Genomic DNA, 21,495 nt, shown 5'->3' with positions numbered 1-21,495 from the left:
CTGTATAGCAGTTAAGGCAGCAACGATGGCCGGGCTTCCAAATCCATGTGTAATCAAAGAAAAGTGTGTCAGATGACGTTGTATGTTCTGCTCAAGAATGATCTGAGGCCTGGTATTGCACAAAGGAGACCGATCCTGATTCAGGAGGTCCATCAACTCCTTTGTTATTTGCCTAAAATTAAGAAAATTAAGAGACGCACGTCACAACCTCAAAATAGTATTTTTGGTGAATTTAATGATTTTTTTAAGGTGAATCTAGGTAAGAAAAAGTTAAAGGAAATTATTGAATTGAGGGCAAATCGTTTACCACTAGGGGAAAAAATTCTTTAAGCATTAGGCAAAGGCAGGATGGGCCTTAATGTTGGTCTATGTGAGATGTTGGTGGGACTGTGGGTCATGTGATGGTTGAGTGTGAAGAACTGAGTGAGTTGCGAAAGGAAGTTTACAGAGTATTTGTTTGATGAAAGACGGCTGCTGAGTTTAGTGAGGGATGAGTATCTTGTATGCGTTAAAAGGTCAGGAAGATTTTTCAGGCTGTCATTGGAGCATAAAAACAGGTTTTGAAATTTGTGTAATGTTTTTGTTTATGTAGTGTGATTTAGCTGGAATTATATTTTTTAGTTTGTATTGCCAAGACGTAGGGCTTTTAAAGCATTGAAAGTTGTCATTAATATTATTGCTATTGGAAATTGACAAAAATCTAAAATTTTGGGAAGCACGTGCCCGAAAGGCCCGGAGCCTAGAAAGCAAGGTATCCACCTCTCTGCTCTTACCTGAGGGATTTCAATCTTTTCAAAAACAAAGCGAATTTAATTAGTTAAAGGAAGTAACCAGAAAATCTGGTAAGGGGATACAAAATAAAATTACACATGAACTAGTTACCAATTTGCACTTTTTTTCTCTTTTCTTTTTTTTTTCTTTTTTTTTTCAAGTCAATAGCTGATAGTTGGTAATCCAGCGCTTGATGTACCTCAACTGGTTCGTTGATGTTATTACGAAAATGTACACACTTTGTCATAAGTGTACACGGCAATGCGCCTCTGGACCAGCCTTCGGAACCCCTGAACTTAATCTAATTCATCGGCCCTCGAGTGGCAAGCTGTCAAAATGACATCGGATTGACCTTCTGTCAAATAAAGCTTATCAAAACAAATTAAACAACACCTATAGCTTTTTTAAAGTTCTTCATTTTAAAGAATTCAAAGGAGTCTATGTTTTGTAAACTGTTTAAATCTGAAATATTTCCTATAAAAAACATTTTACTTTACTTTAATAGCAGAAAATTATAATTCGATGGATTTCAGATTTTGTTGAAGCTGAAAACGAGGGTTTTCTTGGTTTCAAAAAGTAACTTTTTAAAAATTTCGTATTTCAATGAAGTAAAAATTATTTTTATTTTTTTTTATTTTAGGACAGATTCCAAACCCTAAGAAAATTCTAAACATTAATTGTTTTGACGTCTGTGAAATTAAAGAATCTATTCTGGTTTTTTCTTCTGTTTTCCAGATATTTCCCAAATCTCGGCTGATCTGGAATAGGTAGCGTTTATATTCAAAAATTTGTCCCTACCAATGCCACCCTTCGTGGCCTTTTAAGATAAAATTATAATATTTGTTTTTATCAGCTTAAAATCCTATATGGTATCTACATGGGGTCCAGAAAAATAAATGAGTTCAGTAACCTTAAGGACGCTGGAGCTTGCTCTGCTCTCTCTATGCGATGGCCGGTATTACAGCAATATCAGAATTAGCACAACCCTTTTGGTTCTAAGTAGAAACGCTGACCATGGTTTGCAAGTTGTCAAAACAGTGTTGTCAAGTGAAAACAGGTTCAACGTCCGTGGCATGACAACACATTTGTTCGTTTCACTATACATGATAGCAACTACTGTGTATAACGCATTGATTGCTACCACTTTAAATGAAGCTTTTTTCTGGGTTGTTACTATAAAATTACATAGAACAAAATTAAATATCCAGAAAGGCACGCAGAGGGAAGCTAAGGGTGCTTCTCTCATCCCTCTCTGCTCAGGATCCTCTTTATTCCTATCACAAAACCGTCTGAAAAAACTCGTCTGAAAACCGTCAGAACTTGTGAAGATACATGATACATTAAACTCGAAATGCTAGAACCTTAAAACTTTGCATATACAAACGAGAGGGGAGGGGGTTGTCCTTTGAGCCAGTCATCCCGCCCGAAAATCCGAATTTCGGAGCTATGCGACTCTCTTCAAATGTCTCTCTTGAAAACGCATGGAATGTTTGAACCTATGGACATGTCTCTTTCCGTCCTTATTTATCATTTGCCTATAATGATATATTAATGAGACGAAAATGACAATATGAAATTATCCAGGCAACCCTGAAAATCAAATTTGATCTTACAAATTCAGTTAAATTTAATTCTCAAAAATTATTGTTTATAACCACTTCCGCTTAGGTTCACGTATGATAAAGGAAGTAGGTAGTTGTGATGTTTTCACATGCAGAGTGAACGGCAAGAAATTTGTCTGACCTCTTGACCTTGCAATAGGTCTGTGTGGTTAAATCTCTTTCGATCGGGAAGAAACCCGGGATTGTCTGAGAAACAGTCCATAGGAGAGTGATCAGTTCACAAAAAAAAAACACCTTTTATTTTCATGTCTTGGCTAAACAGCTAAATCTACAGTATTTTATAAATAGATGTGGTTAGGTAATTTAAGGGGAGAGGCGACGCTTCTAATTTTCAAACCAACAAATCAGTTGCCTTCTCTCTTCTTACTTTTTGTTCTTATAAAAAATTTCAATGTTGGTAGGAGGAGGTAGAGTGGAGGTCTTAAAGGAAGCTGGGAATTTGTTCAAGTAGAAGCAGGCCCTATCTGGGGCCAAAGAAAAAGTTGGTCGTTCTTGAATGGGGTGATAAGAGGTCATAAGAAACGATTTAAATGAATTTCAAATCTCACAAGAGGGGGAATATAGAGTTAACCTTTGAAAGGATTGGGAGTGGGGGAGCGTCGACATCCGTATTGGCATCAGACGGCTTGATGCTGCAGTAAGTTGTTAGTTGTAGTAGCCAGCCTGCGAAAGCAATTCAAGGGAAGGGCACATGCTTTTTCAGACATTGCCAAGTCCCGTAATTTTGTTTATTTTTGGTAACATAAAGGAAGGGGAGGGGCAAATGTTTAGTGTAAACCCCTCGGCAGACATTCATTCGGTCATTTATATCTCCTAGGAGGCCCCGTTTTTCTTTTCTCTGTAAACTTTCTTTAACCTTGCAAATTTCTTTCTCCTATTCAGGCAAACGAACTTTTAAGTTTGCCCTGATTCGAAAAATATAGGTTATATCTTATAAAAAAATGCAAAATGTTTAAGTTATATTTGTTATTTGTAAAAAAAATTATGTGTATCCCAACTATGAAATATTAATATAGAAGAATCAACTGGCCGATTAAAAAAGATGACATGACAATTCCACGGTTCCTTTAAGCAAGAAAGAGAAAAGGAATTCTCAAAGCATTGATGACGTGACAATATCATTGTTACAAAAGAAGCTATAAATTCTTAGAATTTTTTACAATTCTAATTTAAAACTGAATAAAAAGGCTTAAATGGGGTAATATTGCAAATCATGATCTTTAAAGATAATAAAAAGTAATAATAAATAAAACAAAGAGCTTCCCAAAGCTCTGAGGGGTGACACTAAGACTGGAGCTTAGGATCTGCTAGGACATACGATGAAAGCCAATAACCCTGAGAATATAAATGTACCCCTGACTCGGTGTTTCAAAATATTGGGCTTGAAAATACGCTGCTTTGACGAGTTCCCCACCCCATGCATTTCTGTATGCGTGCTCATGGCTCTCAACCAGCTGCAGTAGTTCTTCAGTATTAGTGTGATTCGGTTAAACGACTTCCAAGATTAAGATACATCCGTAAAACACTTTTCATAATTGTCGCTGTTTTTATTTTTTTGCATTTTTTTTTTTAGAGAATATTTTTTTCGTTGGAATGCGGCCAAAAGTATAAGTTGCATAAGTTTGTCATTTACCGAACACCTCCAAATTTCTCCATATTTTTGTAACTAGAAAAAACTAGATACGAGATACTGGAGATTTTAGGGGGAAATTAAATTCTGACAAATCCCAGACATTTGTACCTGAAACGTCAGATGACCTAAACTTCAGGAACTTTGTTTAAAATATTGTTTTGGCGAATTGTATGAGAAATATTAGAAATTACAACATTCCAAATAATCTTAAGATTTCAGAGAGAGGTTCAAACGGTTCAACTCAGCCCACCTTCAACGTATGACACACATGCGCATAACAAAGCTTAAAAACACTATAAGGGAAAGTTAAACTCTTCAAAAACTCAATACATTTGATTCTGAAAAATTCTGATCATCTAAGCACCCGGCGTATACTAAAGCACCTATCTCAGCAAATTCTATGGAAAGTGTTAGAACTCAAATGAGCCCTTTTATATAATCAGGAGGTTTTAGGAGGGGGCCTCACCCTCCGGTAAGTACCTGTTTTCCCTATTTTTGACATTCCTGTTAGTGTGTGTGCATATCACACATAAACACAATTAAAAAAAAACAGAATAAATTCTCACGGCAGAAATATTGCAAACGACATACTTTTACGACTATTTTTATTGAGTAATTACTTGGAACATAATTTACCCAAGAGCTTCAATTATCAAGTTGATAATTGTAATTTAGAACTACTTTTTACAAGCATTTAACGTTGGACATGATTAATATTCTACACATTTACAGAACGCTTCAATTTTTCATGAGTTTCAAACGTAGTTTTAGCGGAGACTTTATAGCATTCATTATAATCTTAAAAGGAAAACAAAGCAGATGGTTGTTAACACAAATTTTTTTACAACTTTTTCCCTTTCCCACTCTACTTCATTCAAGTTGGGTACTTGAATAGATCTTTGATTTTATTTCAAAGTCTCGGCCATACCAAATAATAGCCTCAAAATAATTTGAAATAAAAGATAATTAGGCTTTAAATTAGTGGTACTTTGGCAGTTGTTTCACAGGCCCTTGTAAATCACTCGAAGATCAATTATATAAAACACAAATTTCGTTTTCGTAGTGGCTATAAAGGACATTTATAGTGGGTTGATCCCCCATACTAACAAAATATCGAGTACGCGCCAATTCACCGGTGCGTACTTACGAGGGAGTCGTCATGCCCTTGCCTCAACCGAAAATATTATGATATTTCCGTTTTTATTTTCTTACATTATCCATAAAATTGGCCGTATTTTACCTATTGATTCTTAAAGTTGTACTTCTCCCCCCTCCCTCAATTTGTTTACTTAGCCGGCTAGATCTCAGACAATTTTTAATGCAAAATTATCAGATGAACCTTAGACTCATTAGAATCGTTATGCCATCAAACATGTAGGCACACAACTCACTAATTACTAGAAGAAGGGAACACAAAGAAAAGAGTTCTTGAAAAATAACCACTGCTAAGAACAAAAAAAAATCAAAATTATGTTTTTTTTTCTTTAATGGCTACGCTAGTTCAAAAGGCGCTATATGACATTTTGGACAAACTGGGGATTATAACCATCCTACAAAGCCAGACAAGTTTAACCAATTGATTGAATCTGTTTTATCGTGTCCTATTTGACTCCCAAAATAACCCGAAGTTTTAATTTTGAATTTCTTTTTCTCAAATGCGGAATCAGATGGAATTTGGCAGAATTAGTTGGATTAATAATTATATAATAATATAAATAAATTTAAATGAATTAAAATTCGCTAGGTTTATATTCATTATAATTCACACATATGATGTTATAAATTAATACGATTAGCTGTTCTTCTTTTGGCACATATTTTGCCATATATATATATATATATATATATATATATATATATATATATATATATATATATATATATATATATATATATATATATATATAGTGAATATGATATGATATTACAAATATAAGATGAGATATTATAGAATAATTAAATAACAATGTCATCAAACGTAAAAAACGGACGTCAGCTTATATGATCTCCTGTAACATTTGCAACGTACTTTCGTAGCATACGTTGCGTAACATACCTCCTTTGAATTACCATAACCGTAACTACCCAAAAATGTTTAAAAAGAGGTCCTGGAATTAAGTCCTTAACCATATTTAAGATCTCATTGCAATCACTGACAAGGCCCTGAAGAGCAGAAAAGTTCACTCAACACTTACTGAATCGAGAAGAATATCTAAGAATACTGTTAATTTATGTCTTTGCTTCTTATGGTGGGGAGGGGGAAGCTCCTGAGAATTGGTCAGGCATGTGTCAAAAGAAGAAAATTAAAAAACCCCGCTGCTGGACGGCCGCTTAAGCACCCTATATCAGCTTGGCAATTATAGCAACCATAAAAAAAATCACTAATCTTGTTAAGGTTAAATAAGCCATAGAAAAAAGACAAGAAAACTATAAAATTGGAAAATAACATCATATAGATGTCATGAATCTTTGATCTTTAAAATGAGGTCAATATTTAACCATGCCCTTTAGTCTCTCTTGGCTGACATTTGGCGTTTAGAACAACTACTTTTAATTGCTAGGTAGTTACTGATTTGCATATTTTTACGATTTTGAAAACTATTAGAAGGGTCAACAAAAAATAATTAGAAAAGGACTTTTTCATGTGGTTCACTGTACCTAAGGCTAAGTTTCTGGTAGAGGACGGTAAATTTCGTTAAATCAAAACCGAACGATTACAAGATCTGATTGAATGCGAAATTCGGCTAGTCTTAATAGAAAGTTTGTCGAATAGAAAACACTTCAATGATTAGGGAAGTAAACAGGGGGACGTTTCGCAGAAATATCTGGGCACTTCCTATTAAGATTACCAAATAATTTTTACTGTTATTATTGTTGAGCCCTCACACCAAGATTTATTTTTTATTCGCTGGTGACGTGAAACCCGGCCGACGAAGAGAAGTTCTCCCACTGTCTAAAACTAGCTTAAGATTATACAGTGCATGAAAAAAATAATCTAAAAAAAGTAGCAATGGTATAAATTTACGAGTTCATAATTTCTTTACAACTTCGATCCGTAAATGAAGCTAACCAAATATTCATTCTCGTAAAGACAATTTTTCCTGTGGGGATGCGAAATTCGGCTGACGAAGCAAAATAATGATTCATTTTTGAACAAGCTTAAAAGTAAATATCACATGAAAAAAAAAAGCAAAAAAATAACAAACTTACTTGGTTGCTAGGATTAAATCTTTACGTCTATAAGTATCAGCTGGATCATTTTGTTGATGTTGTCTACACAAATATTCGGCGACATGTCGAGACGGAAATTCAGTTTCGCAAACATACCCAAAATCTCTTGCAAGGTGAATAGCTTCACCTAAGAAAAGAGGGAAGTGTGACTAAATAAAATACAACCCGATATTCGAGCACAAAACAAAAATATAAATGAGGAATTTTTTTATCGAGATCCACTGTATCAGCAACATCTAGTTGAGAATCCAGTCACAACTGATAATCTGGATTTAAAAATTGGCGTTCCAATGACCATTGGTTTTGGCGTTCAACCTGGATTCACGAAGACTTTGGCGATAGACTTTATTTTAGATTCATGTTAACTATTCCATTCGTACTTTTAAAAAATTGACCTCCTCTCCGTCGTACATCAAAAAGAAGAAGGTCGAGACAGTTGTGTAAGGGTTGACTTTCTTTAAAAAGAACTAATTTTTTCAGTTCCATCATCATTTTTCAAATCATTTTCAACAGAATAGCTATTTTATTTATTTTCAACAGGAACTAGCTATAGGAAAAGGCTTCGGTTCCGGGGAATTCAAAAGGCGGTATATGATAATTCCTGGTCAAACTAAAATTCATATCCAGTACCAGTATATATATATATATATATATATATATATATATATATATATATATATATATATATATATATATATATATATATATTCCAACGATTAGCTTAGTCTGTGTTTTTCCTTCTTTTCTGTGGGTTGGGGGTGTATCTAGGTTTAATTAGGAATTTATATTTTATAATATCCTTTCAATGCTGAAATAGCTATTGACATTGAGCTTTTGACATAAAAACATGCTTGTCTTCTCTTAAAGTTTAGATAAAACCCTACCTTGTAGAAATATTTGTCCGTCAATAGCAATGAAATTGCACCCGAAATATTTTTTTGCAAATTCTTTTCCCACAAAGTAGTATTTAGTTGCAACCTCCTATGCATTTACCATTTACACCCCGTACTACACTTGTAATGGCTCATTCCAATTCAGCACTTGTTTCTTCTTCATTTTCTGTGGCACTAATTATAATGCCACTTGCACTGGAGAGCAACTGGTAGTAGAATTAGTCCCCGCCTTTAAAATTATCCAAAGACCAGCTAATGGAAAATATTGAAAAAATACGCTAAAAACAATAGATAATAATTGAGAACTACTTTTTTAAGTGTCAAGTCTCCCCCTCCTTCCCAAGTAGCATCTATTTCCCACTCCCTATAAGTTTAGTGCGCAGTTATACTCAAGGGCGTATCAAGGATTTCTTTTTGCGGGGGAGGGGGTAAAAACTTCGAAACACATAAAACATGTTACTATGTATTTTGTTACGTTTTTACAAGTCACACAAACATTTTTTTTTTTTGGGGGGGGGATACGACACCCTAACCCCACCCCCTGGATACGCCCTTGCTTATACAAATATTACACTTGTAATAGCTCATAATAAGTTGGCATTTGTTTCTTTTTCGTATTTAGACAGGCTCTAATTATACAAGAACATAACCACTTTTTTATGATTGATTCGCCGTCAGGAGAGAAAGATTACCCGACAGAGGCCGACGAAATTTTTTCACATTTTTTAGTAGCCCGCGAACTGTGCTAAATTAGCTCTAAAAAAGTTTTACACCTTTGGGTAGCAAGTGAATAATAATTTATGCAGGTTTAATTGTCGTTGTAATTACTTTTGCGTAAAAAATATGAAAAGTGATAGGCCTACTAAAAACTGTCGGCTATACTAAAAGCCACTACTCCATTTGTGATGCCAGTTTTTTGCCTTAGGTTGTCACGTGTGAGTTTTTTCCATATTATCCAAGGCTTTTAATCACAACTTTTAATTTAATACAGCATAGTTCAGAAGCTGGGAAAATATTTTTATAGTATAGATTTTGTTAATAATCAATTAATGAAAACGTTATTAATAAATATCAATATTGATGTTATTATAATAAATATAGATGCTATTATAATAAATATTGATGTTATGGCTTTCCAAATGTATCCTTAGTAATGAAGGCTATTGATGTATTTTTAGTTCTTTACAGGTTGTCGATATCTTCTTTTCTTTGTTTTATCTATTTTTTATGAAATTCTACTCAACAGAAAAGCAGTTTATTTTCAAAAGTTTTGAAGTACTGTATCAGAATAATCAAGAGTATTTATTTATTAATTTATTTTTAATATTCTGGGATTTATCATATCCAGGTAGCTATGGGCATTGGTTGTTTAACGGAGAGATAGGCGCGGTCTCGGGGCAAGGTTTTTTAACAAGATAAATTTTTTTAAAGACTATTACAGAGTTTTTATAATAAAGATTTGTTGTACGAATCGTTATTAATTTAGGTTTTTCTGTCCAAAAAAGAAATTATTATCATTTTTATTTTCAAATATGCTGAAAATTACACAGCAATTTTTTTTTTTACTGCAATCTGTCATTTTTTAAATTAAAAATATAAGCTTGGGTCAGTCAAAATTCAAGGACCACTCCATGATATGACGATCCTCACTCTCAGTTTTAGTGAAACTAAGCGAACAATCGAAAGGCAAGAATGCGGACCAATTGCAGGAGAACAAAGTGAATACACATTACCTGAAAAACAAATCAACCCTTATATGGATAAAAAAAAACATCAATTGAAGTTATGTGATACTATACCAGGTTCGAAAAGATGTCCAAGGGATAATCAGTTTTATTTTTCCTTTTTTGGATATATCAAGAAAAATGGGAGATCAAAACTTCCAAGCAACCGCAGGGAACGATGTGATAAGAAAGTATTAATGATTACCAGCCCTTTTGTTTATAAGAATATCCTCTTCTTTAAGTTACTTAAAAGGAAGTTTTCGATAGTGGCGTGGGTAATGTCAACCTTAAATGGATTTTAAAAAAGCTATATTACTTTTGTTTGAAAGGGTATTGAGACGAAGCAAATATTCAAAGAGAAAATCTTCTTCTTTTTAGACAAACTAAGAAAAGATCAGAGGACAAGAATACAAACCGAGCGCAGACACTGCTGTCAATTGTAGAGGGGGTTAAGTTTTTCGTCTAGATCCTTCCCCGAAACTTGGATTTTGAGAAATAACTTTTTTGAGGTATTTTCATTGGGAAATGCATTTTTTGTGTTTTCATTAAAAAATCGAAGAAAAAACAACAAACTGACCCCTAAAATTTGAAAATATATTCCCCCCTCCCCACATGTCCGTGAATTGACGCCATTGACGACAGAGAAACAATTTAGAGATACATTTTCAATGGTACCAACTCTTTTATGAATTATGTTTTTAAACAATCCTTTTTAAAGTTACTTTCAAAGGATACCAAGTTTTGGACAGTGGCGTGTGGTAAGAAGAGCGATATGCGGTTAGCGAAGGCGGTCATTACGGTTCCGGATTGCTTCCTGCTATTTGCGGTAAAGGTAGTCAACTTTTGTTAGTTGACCGAGCAGAAAAACACGTTCAATGACCCATAAAAAAAGATTTTTTCATACACCGCAGACAAGTAGTCACACTCAACAACCTCGTGGTATTTCAAGATTTAGAACATTTTCTTTAAATAAATCACAGGGTAGGAATTCAGAAATAAATCACTGTTGTTTGCATTAGCTAAAATACTTAATGTGGTTTTGTTGTCTATATATCGGGTCTAAATCTATGTCTGTAATTGCCTTCCATCGATCAGAGATCACAAGTTGATGATATTAACTCTGTGGCGTCTTAAGGCAATGAATCTCGGGGCCACATTTTTAATTTTTTTTTTTTTACAACAAGATTTTGGCACCATCAATCACGATAATACACCGCTAGTCTTGGTGATTGTATTCTATTTAAGTCCTCATGAAGGAATTTGAAGATGGCTATCAGGCCCAATTCAAGACCTATAACTGCATCTGAGACTTGTTAATGATACAGAACACACACAAGAAGTGAAGTTAGGTTGATCCTGATGAAATAGAACCTTCATATAGCCTTAGTTTATATAATAATTTGTATTAAACATTTCAGTCAGTATATGCTAGAGTTCGTTCTTTATTATAAAACCCCGATAACACACTACCTAGATATATATCTGATTACAAACAGGAAAAAGCCACAGGCTTTTTCTTCTTTGGAATAGTAAGAGACGAACCTCAAAGAATCCGCAGTAAACTAAGTCCAATATGTAAAATGGTTTGTTTTTCTAACGATCGTATTTTGATATAGTCATTGAAGTATAACATTAAGTATTTTAAAATTGTGTGGTTAAAAGCCAGCATGGGGGAATTTTCAGGAATTATTCTAGCTTCAGTTGACAAATCAGATTTTTGTTTAAACCATAAAAAAATTACTGCATTTTATTCAACTATATTTACAAACTCTTTATAATGTTAAAAATCCTATTTTGATTTTCGTATGCAAGATGATTTACTACTACAGTATTGAACAAAAATGCAGTTTTTCGTAAAAAATTTATTTTATTTTAAAGTTAGTTTTGTTAGCTACAAAAGGGTTTCTAAATACATCAATTTCTTTTAAAATGAGCCATTAAACAATTCTCTACGATTTTCCAGTACCAATCTATCTGGGGAGGAAAAAAAAGATGCCATATATACAGAATATCGTGATTGTAGCCATTTTTCTTGTTTTTCAAACCAATATATTTTGTTCGTTCTTCAAGTCAAGGCACGATAAGTTTCCTAAATAGGGGTTTCAGAACAGGCGGTTCTAACAATGTACTTCTTCTTTTGATCTACTATTTTCAGGGGTTATGGGCTATTACGATTCCAAGTATTGGACATGATCGTCTAATACTAGGTTGCTAACTACCGCTGTAACCCAGATATAATTTTGGTTACATTAGGGGGGAGAGGAGGAAAAGTATTTGGAAAGCCCACCTAGCCTAACCTAACCCACACCCCCCTATTGTACAAATATATAGCCCAAATTATACAATACGTTGTATCAGCCGTCTTTGTTACTATGAAACAGGTTTTCTGAGAACTAACCTAAGCGTATTTCTTGAGTGTGTTCCGTATTATTAATAAGTACCATGCCTTCTATCAATCAGAAATCAGAAGTTGATAATGGTTCTTTCAAACTACGACTTAAAATTTTTCGCACAACCACAGCTTAAGACATTCTGTTATCTTATGTAAAATTAAGTAGCAAATTTTGTCATAACACGGGGAGTAGTACGCGAGACCTGATCTCTACTTATAATCCGGTGGCATTTATTGATGAGGAATTCCAATTTCCAGAAATTTGATTCTGGAAGACGCTGACAAAATGGCATAAAATATCATTTCCTCCTCCTCCCCCTCTCTGTCTCTTGCTGTCTGAAATAAATGGAGTGTAAAAAAGAGGCTTTATGTGAGGTGTACAAAAATTCAAAGACTTCAGCAAGACGTTGTTAACAGTAGGGCTGAAGACAAAATCAGTTCAAACTCCCTATTCTCTTCCCCTTGTGATTCTTGGCATAATAGTGCTATATCATTAGATAATCGTTATTACTAAAGAAAAAATGTTTTTGTTTACAAAAACAGCTCCAGCAGCCCCAATTCAATCAATGCTAACTAGATTTTTTTTCTGAAAGTTTGGAAAATATATAATTTTGTTTTCAAAGAAGTATTCTCTTGTATTATTATAAGAACATCTACCCTTCAACCATTAAAAATCCCCCCCCCTAAGACAACTTTTAGGTACAACCTGTTAACAAACTATTATACTAATACAAATACAAACAAACTAATACAAACTAATACAAATATAAAAAAAAATATAAAAATAGTACAAACTAATACTAATACAAACTAATACAAACCTATTAACTTTCACAACCAAAGAAATAAACCTTTGTTCATCTTCAGATACAAGAAGTCACCTATATCAAGTACGAAAAGTCATTTTGGGCCATCATTTAAATAAAATATGAAGATTATCCTATTAAATATAACCATTTAAAGAGAATTAACTATATCACGCCATTTTCTCATTCCGTTTTGTTGATCCCAGACTAGTCCGTAACAGCTTCGAATTGTACTTAATTACCCGTCATAAAGAAAATAGCATCAGGTGGGCATGTAATATCCGGTGGCCCATGGTTGCTAAATTAGACAGGACCTGTGACCTTTAATGTCGTTTAACATTCACGGCGAACGCAGCTTAATCTATCCAGCTGCGTAAATCTTCGCGCTTCTGGTATACAAGCTCTGCTTTTTCTTCTTTAATTTAACGTAGAGAAAACAATAACGATATGACCAAATCAGGGTCACGACTGGGTCTCAGGAATTGGTTAGAGCAGGGGGTGGCACCTTGGTCGTACCCAGGGGGTTTTAACACCCACTTAAAATTTATTTCAGACACGTAAAAATGTAAAAAATGCATATATACAAATTTTTAATGTGTTTTTGTAAGTTTTTGTGCCCCTCCCCCCCCAAAAAAAAATTAACTACGGCCCTGATGGTATACTGTCTCCAGTTTGTAAAAAAAAAAAAATCAAATAAAACTCTTTTACAGTATATAAACATCCTGTAACCTTTCAAAGTTCCAAGGACAGTAACAACGAATTCTGAGTTGATTAAGTGGACTCTTAAGCAGCCATATATTTTTTTTAAACGAGGAAAATCGGCAACTGAATTTTTAATGAAAAAAACCTCTATATACAGCTATTCATTTTTGGTAGTAACAGGAGCCAAAAAAAGCGCGAAATTCAGCAAGTATAAGCTAAGAAATTCAAAAAGTTGAAAAGAAATTTTAATGAAGACATAAAAAAAGTTTTTTAAAATCTAGGAGAGGGCGATTTTTTCCAAAAGAAATACACAAGAAAATCCAAAATCTAGGGTTTTTAGGGATTTTAATTTTTTCCAGAAACATAGGATTCCTAATTTCCAAATCTGAAAATAAGATTAGGAAATTGACAAAAACTGACGCAGAGTCTTTTGAATTACCGTTGCGGAAGTCGCATCAATAAATCACAATTAGGACAAAAGTCAATAACCAAAAAATATGATCTTACAATAAGCAAAACCCATTTATTAGATACATAAAATACCGTTATCATTTCACGCTTGTAATTTCAACGTCAACTACTACTGACGTCATAACAAAAAATTCTATACTTTTAAATGACCTCAAATTATGTTCTGTTAGATACTCACACGGCTTTTTCATCATGATGCTCAGGCATGTTCAATTTATTAAATTATAAGCCATAAATACGTTTTCTCATTTTACGATTCAGTGGAAAACGTTTTAGGAAATGAAGAACAACTTCCTCTAATAAAAAAAAAAAAAACTTTAATTCGCCTTATCATCCCGGTTTGACTAAACAGTAGCAATCATCAAATAGGACAATTTCTGTTGATAGTTATAAAGTTCTGACTTCTGCATAATTTAAGACACCGTCAAAGTATAAAAAATGGTAGCAGTGTTTTAACGCCACCGCGGTTTTAGGCCACCTTTTAATTCAGGTAGGTCAGAATAGACATAGACATAAGAACAAACACAGACATAGACATAGAGATAAACATAGACACAGATATAGACAAAAACACAGATATAGACTAACTTAACCTGTCTATTCTGACCAAACTAATCCTCTTGATGATGCAAAATTTCCTGGGTGGCGGAAAGCATACGGTGGTGGAAAACCGCGGTGGCGTTAAAACACCCAATTCTAAAAGATGCCCATTACTATACTGTTTTAAGACTATACTGGCCTGACATAATAGACATTTTTCTTTATTTTTTCTTCTAACAAGCTGTTTGTTTTGCCTTATTTTAAAAGTTGTTTTAAAACACTTCGAAAACGCTACTATATCATCAAATAGCATAAGTAATCATCAAATAGCACAATTTCTGCTGACAGTTACAAAGTGCAAATTTCTGTGTAATTTAAGACACCGTCAAAGTATAAAATATGTCCATTACATTTTCCAGGAGAAATTTCGCTGACAAAAATACTGACAATATTATCTGTCCAAAGAGCAAAAAAAAACCTGACTGTCTTCATCATGTGCAAGAAGTACCCTTTAATCTTATTGTTTAATTTGTTTCCTGTCAATCATAGATATTGCTTTTTAGCTAGTTACATTATTCCGTAATCGCATGTCAAAAAAGGGAAGCCACTACCGGTTGTTATGTTTACTAGTCCCTACTGTGTCAAATTTTAAGCCAAAAAAAGAAGAAGAAACCTGATTGATTCTTTTGGATGAAATTTTAAGCCAATAAAAATAACGAAAGGTTTTTGAGCTATAGCATTTGTTTCTAGTAAGCTCCCTATCTACCTGCCTTTTATCCTGAAAGTAAACAAGTATCCACTTCCCATCAAACCTTGAACTAAAAAAAAGAGTTTGGAAAATCCTCGTCAAAAGCAAAAGTGCGTATCTCATACTTTGTTAAGAATTAAGCTGTGGCACTCTCAAACGGTTTGTGGTTAGTCTTATCCACTGGGAACATCTACGAAAAGCGCATTCATTTCACGAAATTAACAGAGACCTGTATAAGAATGGCGTTATGGCTCTAATACTCTAATATGGCTCTAATGGCGTTATGGCTCTAATACTTGCACAAAAACTGAAACTAAGTTATTCACCTCGATAACTTCAAAATCGCATGTCAGGTGGCACATGGGGTGGTGCTAGTTTGCCATATGTGGCATGAATAAGTCGTGATATGACAGAAATATTCCAGGCTTGGCCGAACAAGTGTCACTCAGAGATGTCCCCTCTCCACCAGGGAGCTGAGCAATCTCTTGACTCAGCTACATATCCAAAATCCTTCATATTTAAATCCCACAAAAATACTCTTTATACTAAATGTTTAAAAATCGCATTTTATTCTTCTGTAAAATTACGAAAATGTCAGATGCGTTTTTTTTTTTTTTGCTTTTTCCTACTCCTGGAATCCTCTGTCTGCCTATACGATAATGTACCCCGTCAATTTATACGATTTATTTTTGTAATTTTCACTTGTCCTTTTGTACCCCGTTGGGCAAACTTTATTAAACATATTAGCCAAATTATATTTTTCGTATCAGCGAAAATTGAACAATGGCCCAAACCATTATCCTTCTGCCCACATTTTAAGCAGGTAGGAATTGCCGAAATGGCTTCCGGATTTTAAGCAGGTTGGAATGGCCCAAATGGCCCAAACCATTATCCTTCTACCCAAATTTTAAGCAAGTTGGAATGGCCCTACTAAATGACCCTATATTCTACTCCATTCCAAAATAAAACAGGATGACACGTACAAAATCTGTTACTTCTTTATTCACATTTCAAGGAATTTTAAAAGGCTGTACGTTCCAATATTCCAGAATAAAAATATTCTAAGGATATAAAATTTGTCTATATGGAGGACAAGAAAAGGCCAACAATGAGGGATGTCCATTCGCGTATGTAGGAGAGGGTACCCCCGGTCCATTCTTGGTACAAAAAACCTCGAGATTTTCATGATCTTTCATATAAACTCAATAGTTCACCCATTTTTGCCTTTTTCACCCCCCCCCCCCTCCCTCCACCCCACAACAAAAATTATTCCCTCGCACGTGCCTGGTGATATCAAAGGACTTCCTTCACCAAGATCTGCCTGTAACCTAACAAAAGCACAGGTTAAAGATGCCGGTGTCAACCTACACTTTAAGATAAAATGGCACATCTGGGAAAAATAACTAAAAAGTGACACATGTCCTGGTGATGATCCAGATTTACTTGATTACTAGTAATCATATAGTCCATATACAAAGCCAGTTATTAGACACTTTTTATTAGCATAAGATTTAAGAACTTAATATCAGTTTAAAAGCATACAGTATATGATATGTGGAACAGATGGCCTATACTTCAGATGCAATCCCGATAAGGCAACTTGTTGAATAAATATATCTTAAATCTTTCAATCTGACGAGTATCAGGGCAATTTATCAAATCCCTTTATACCAACAGATTGAATTACCGCCACTAATCAAAGATTATTTAGACGTACCTATACAGAAACCATCCACCCCCAAAAGGGAACAATGTTTCTTCTATGAATAATATGGTATTTTTTACGAAAAAAAGTTCATTATTTATTCTATTGACAATGGTGCCTATAGCACGAACAGGGGGTGGGAAATTTTCGGATCTAGATTTTGAAAAATACCCCTTCTGTATTTTAATTTAAAAAATAGAACAAAATCCCTCCTCTGACATTTTCATTTTTTTTGTATCCTCGCTTAAAAAATAAATAAAAAATCCTTGTTCCATCCTACATTTTCGTGAATTGGCGCCATGTGTATTGATCTCGGAATTTTAGAATTGGAATCTAGGAATTTAGGAATTGGAATTTTTCATCTAAAATTACAATTTTAGAAGAAATTTGTAATTTAACTGTCATTAGCTTATTTCAATTCAAATTGCAGAGTAAAATTATTTTGGAATACGAATTAAAAATTTATACTTGTTTATTATGATCCTTTTCCAAACTTGTTGCAAGATCTGCATAGTGCCTATAGATATACATAATTAAAAACAAATGATATATATATATATATATATATATATATATATATATATATATATATATATATATATATATATATATATATATATATATATATATATATATATATATATATATATATAGTGAATCTGTCTGCTTATGAATCTGAATCAGTTATGAATCAGTGAATCTGCTTATATAGTGAATCAGTGAATCTGTCTGCTTATCCAACTGTCCCTCTTTATTGCCCCCAAAGAGAAAAAAAAAAAAAAGAACGAGTAAGTCAGACCCGTAGCCTATATGAACTAAGTTATGCAACCCAAACCAAACAAATATCAAACTGACATAATTATGTTTAGGGGCAACTACAAAAAAAACACACCCGCATATATATATATATATATATATATATATATATATATATATATATATATATATATATATATATATATATATATATATATATATATATATATATATATATATATATATATAATATATATATATATATATATATATATATATATATATATATATATATATATATATATATATATATATATATATATAAATATATATATATAAAATATATATATATATAAAAATATATAAAATATATATATATAATATATATATATATATATATATATATATATATATATATATATATATATATATATATATACATATATATAAAAATATATATATATAAATATATAAATATATATATATATATATATATATATATATATATATATATATATATATATATAATATATATATATATATATATATATATATATATATATATATATATATATATATATATATATATATATATATATATATATATATATATATATATATATGCGGGTGTGTTTTTTTTGTAGTTAATGCCCCTAAACATAATTATGTCAGTTTGATATTTGTTTGGTTAGGGTTGCATAACTTAGTTCATATAGGCTACGGGTCTGACTTACTCGTTCTTTTTTTTTTCTCTTTGGGGGCAATAAAGAGGGACAGTTGGATAAGCAGACAGATTCACTGACCCGGAAAATACGCATTCACTCCCTCTTTTGAACAAATGTCCATGCTATACAATCAATTATGACACAAACTTTTTTATTTCAAGGGAATGAGAAAAGCTTTGTGGGTGTCCATAATTGCCCCTTTATTCAATCTAAAGAGGGGTTGACTTCACAACAACTAGGGCATTGTGTAAAGTTGTTTTAAAGACCATAAGTGACAGATGTGAAGTTTATTAGCTTTATGAATGACAATATATTTCACTCAAAATCAGTTGAAAATTATTGCTTTGTTTGGAAGAGTTTCAGATACGCTTGGACACTTGTGAAAGGGGGAATTATGTATAGTTTTCAATGCGTAAAAAATCTCCTCTCTATATGATGATCGAAATACCATCAACAGGGGCACTGTACATTTGGGGGGGAGGGGGAAGGCAATAAATATCTTTGGAGGTCAAAAGTGAATAAAACCAAATTTGTATCTGATTTGCCCCTATTTTGACATATGTTTTATTCGAACCTTAGGTGGAAGATCCCCAGGAGTGGCGTCAATTGAGGAGGTATAGAATCATCTGCTTCTCTATTATTTTTCGCCCTCCATAGACTTTGAAATATACCCCGTTTTTTTAGGGGAGAGGCGTTGTTTTCGTTGAAAAATGTTGGCATCATTTTTTCATTGGAAAAATTGTGAAAACGACATATCCCCCCACCTCACTAGATATTGAAAAATATCCCCATTAATTTTATTGAATTGGCGCCACTAGGTCAGAACATCTGATCAATGAGAAAAAAAACTTCTACTTTCAATAAGTGTGTTTTTAGGTCAAAAATTTCAATTTTATTTTCTGTTTTTGAGAATATTTTTTCATCGGGTGCTTCTAAACTGTTTTAAATTTTTATTATTTATAGGCCTATTGTTCTTCACGGATCCGTAAAAACTGATTATGAATATAACAATCCTTAGAATGTAGATGATTTTTTGATAACCGTAAATGAATACACTCTTTCAGCAAAGACATATTGTGGGAAGCCCGAAAAAGATAAGTAGCCAACTTCGTCCTGAACACAATTTTGACAACTCATAATGATAGTTGATCACTATCATACGATTTAAAGATAGATAGTGTTAGGTATCCACTGGGCCTTGGACGTGACGTGGTACCCCATTATCTTTTTTCGATCAAATTACACCTTACCAATGAGATAAGCAATTCTTTTCGGCTCAAGTTACACCTATGACTGGTGGCAAAAGAGGTGGCAGAGTATAGGTGATGGATAAACGTGGCAGTTAGACGAGAAAATAAGGCATTTTATCCAATACCTGAATTTTCAACAAGATCCTGTGGATGAAAACATGTGAAACATGGTAGACTGTAAATGCAAACTAGATAACTTTAAAAATTAAGGCAATTTTATAAATTTGAAATGAACATAAAAAATACATTCTTTCGATATAGGCTGAACTATATTACAACCAATTTAGGCGTTAAAAGTTTCAATAGTCTAGCTTAAAAACCTCCTAGGCTATACAAATAAAAGTTCAATAGTGACAAATCCTTTTATTTGACAGTGAAACAGCAAATAAGTCTTAGGATGTTTCAGTCACATATATATACAGTGGGCATCATCAGCAGATAAAGTAATAATGACAGCCACTCTATATATGACCAAAATGCAGTGGCATCGTTCCGGGGACAGTTGCCCCCCCCCCCACATTTTGGCGAACAAATTATTATATAGCCCATGCTCCATGATTCTCCGGATGAGGACCCTTTTGCCCCCTTCCCAAATAAAAATGCTGGAGCTACACCCCTCCCGAAATATCTAGAGATGTTTTTGTTGTTTCGCTGTCAAATGAAATGATTTATCCACATTGAACTGTAATTTGTATGTCATGAAAAGGCAGTGTGGTCTTCGAAAATTTCTACTTCCCAAGTTTCGTCACCTTACTCTGACACATAGGATCGACTTTGCCAACTCTTTGTGTAGGAAAATGGCCGCCTAAAGTGGTTTTCATCATAACCCTCTGTTCGCTCTGATCAGAAGCTCGGACCTTCAGCCCTTACGAATAATGAGCTTGAGCCTTCAGCCCTTGCAAACGTGACATCACTTCCACTTGGGCGGTGCTCGGACCTTCTGCCCTCGCTTAGCTTGAGCAGGTATTCGGTCCTTTGGCCTAAGCAAATGGTGCGCTCACTTCGATCAGAAAGGCCCAATTCCACTCTCTACATCAATGAAATGGAAAAAAAGCAAGGGGGTAAGTTTATTGACTTATATTTTAGATATTTTTGACCTAGCTTTATATATATATATATATATATATATATATATATATATATATATATATATATATATATATATATATATATATATATATATATATATATATATATATATATACATATATGTATGTGTGTGTGTGTGTGTGTGTGTGTGTGTGTGTGTGTGTGTGTGTGTGTGGGTGGGTGTCTTGCTGTTGACGACTATTAGAGACGGGTTGGGAAAAAAAAGCTAATTTTGTTTTGGCCCTGTTAAGAAAAAAAAAGTTCCGCTTTTTTCCATTCGTTTTGTTTCGCTTACGTATATATTTTACAGATACAATTTATGGTTGGGTAAACTGTATATTTGGTGCTTAAAACGCCGAAAAATAATTATTAAGTATTTGGATATGTCGCAAATTCAAGGATATACTGTGCTGACTACTGGAATGATAACAACCAGA

At 33.3% G+C, this 21,495-nt stretch overlaps 1 protein-coding gene across 3 annotated transcripts in view; it reads right to left on the bottom strand.

The window, feature by feature from the left end:
- Positions 1–21,495, bottom strand: part of LOC136033975 (transcription factor AP-2-epsilon-like) — a 109,999-nt gene that overhangs the window by 6,116 nt on the left and 82,388 nt on the right. For all 3 annotated transcript variants that reach the window (XM_065715007.1, XM_065715009.1, XM_065715008.1), the window contains exons 8-9: positions 7,237–7,384; positions 1–172 (exon numbers count right to left, since the gene is read on the bottom strand). In XM_065715007.1, coding sequence (XP_065571079.1) covers positions 1–172; positions 7,237–7,384 — 320 coding nt within the window. The remainder of the gene's footprint in view (positions 173–7,236; positions 7,385–21,495) is intronic.

Source organism: Artemia franciscana, chromosome 12 (assembly GCF_032884065.1).
Source record: "Artemia franciscana chromosome 12, ASM3288406v1, whole genome shotgun sequence".
Taxonomy (NCBI): Eukaryota; Metazoa; Arthropoda; class Branchiopoda; order Anostraca; family Artemiidae; genus Artemia; species Artemia franciscana.
This window is presented reverse-complemented; position numbering and strand designations above follow the sequence as displayed.